Source organism: Poecilia reticulata, linkage group LG15 (assembly GCF_000633615.1).
Source record: "Poecilia reticulata strain Guanapo linkage group LG15, Guppy_female_1.0+MT, whole genome shotgun sequence".
NCBI lineage: Eukaryota > Metazoa > Chordata > Actinopteri > Cyprinodontiformes > Poeciliidae > Poecilia > Poecilia reticulata.
In genome coordinates this window covers 24,372,766-24,374,847 of record NC_024345.1, presented here as the reverse complement: position 1 = coordinate 24,374,847, position 2,082 = coordinate 24,372,766, and the positions used below count along the sequence as shown (strand labels likewise).

Genomic DNA, 2,082 nt, shown 5'->3' with positions numbered 1-2,082 from the left:
TTTTTTTTGTCCAGGTAGTGTGTAGTTACTTTAAAATCAGCTGAGGAACTTCTCGGTAGCAATTTGTCAGCTTTTTTGGTTCTGGCATATTTACTCTACCATGGTAGTAAAGCAGCCCCAGAGGATTTTTAAGTCAATATCTCGCTGTTGGAGTTGGGTCCTGTGAAGTTATCTACACTGACAGCAAGTGATCTACAGATTAGTATCCAGCAGTCTTCCTTTTCCTGGTCTAATTAGAAAATAATCAAGGAACAGTTTTTCTTCAGAGTGTTAACAAACTGTTACGGTTCCTCTGCTGACACAACTGTTAATATGATGGTTTGCTGCATTATGCCTAGACTCCAGGTTCATGTTGGCAAGCTGATAAAACAAAGGAATGGTGTGCATGATCACACATCAAAGTGTAATTTCCCCATAAAGATAAAACATTAATCAGTTCTGCTTGAGGTGGTAATGAGTGAGGGTGTGATTGTGCGTGTGTGTGTAGCTTGTATCCACACTTTGAAGACCCTGTAATATTGTCTGTCTGTGTTTTCACATCACCCGGCATCTGGCAGCATTCGTCAACAGCAGTTGATCAGACAGTTGGTCTCATCTCGCTGATACGAGCAGGCTGCTTTTCATTGATTCAGGAGGAATTCTGCTGCTACCTGTGGAGATATCAGTTTTCTTTGTTTGCTTGCCTGTCTGACTTTTTTTTGTCTCCCATTTGACATCTGCATGCTGAATACAACCGCTGTTTACACTGTTTTTGTCTCCTCAGGCTATCCCAACGAGCCTGCAGCGGACATCGCTCTGGGCACAGTAAAGAAGTGGATTGAAGAAAACTCTGATAAGGTACAACACATTGCAGGGTAAAAAGTAAATTCCAGCTTCGAAGAAGCCATTGCCCTTTTCCTATTTCACTTTCCTTAATTTTTGATATAAATGATTGGTCCACAGCTGAATCGATCAACCTCATTTGCTGTGCATCTGTGTTATATGACGGACGTCTTGCCCACCTGGCAATTTGAGGTCTGCATGCACATCAAATTAAAAGCCAGTCTGAGAGTAATCAGGCTTAAATGGTCTGTTGACTGTTGAATTGGTCTTTGCTGGGGAGTGCTATTAAACTCACAATTACATAACTCATCAGCAGTAATAATCATATTTGCAGGGCTTTGCAACAGGATTTAAACCCCATGTACATTTTCACATGTTGTCACAGCAAAACCATGAACTCCAATGTATTTTATTGAAATTTTATCTGTTAGACACAATTAAGCTAAATTTTTAAATTACTCGGCTAATAGGACATTTTCAGATCACAGATTAAATAGTTCTTTGTGAAATTTTGGGATATGGTTTTATTACCTTACTCTTTAAACTTTTTTATAACTTTATCCCTGACATATCGGGTATGTTCCTGAGATTAAACTGGGATAAAACAGAAGCTATGATCATTACTCCTGACAGTCACAGTTCGGATATCAAGCAGCACCTGGGTGTATGTGGGCTTTGACTTTCTTGCCAAGCCTCGGAAACCTTGGTGTGATTTTCAACTCTAACTCTGAGATTCTTTTTTTTTTAAATATCAAAAACAGCTACTTTCAGTTAAGGAACATTTCCAAACCATGATACTTCATGTCAAAAACTGAGATGGAGGTGATTATTCATGCATTTATCTCTTCTCAAGTGAAGCACTATAACAGTCTTTTTACCTGCTTAAATAAAAAAAAGTAGTGAATAGTGAGCACAGAACTCTGCTCCAAGGCTTTTAACCAAAACAAGAAAGAGACTTGCACAGTGTAGCCCCAGCTTACTTTTCTGACCTTATAAGTACTCCATAAAACATCCCGAAACCTTAGATCAGCTAATCACAAGTGACAGGTTTTTTTTTTTTAAACTGGTGGCTCCCAAGTTGGGGAACACGTTGCCACCTTCTTTTCGCTGCATTGATTTGCTTCATTCTTTGAAAAAGCAGCTAAAGAAACTTTTATTTAGCAAAGATTTTTTTGTTTTGTTTTGGAGATTTTTTGTTTCATGTTTTTATTTCATCAGATTTTTTTGTTTGTGTGTGCCATTTATATTTTAACTTATATA

The 2,082-nt window shown here is 38.1% G+C and overlaps 1 protein-coding gene across 1 annotated transcript in view; it reads left to right on the top strand.

Moving 5' to 3' along the window:
• The window catches only part of macrod2 (mono-ADP ribosylhydrolase 2), a 470,949-nt gene that overhangs the window by 358,937 nt on the left and 109,930 nt on the right, over positions 1-2,082 (top strand). The window contains exon 8 of the mRNA XM_008430201.2: positions 764-837. Coding sequence (XP_008428423.1) covers positions 764-837 — 74 coding nt within the window. The remainder of the gene's footprint in view (positions 1-763; positions 838-2,082) is intronic.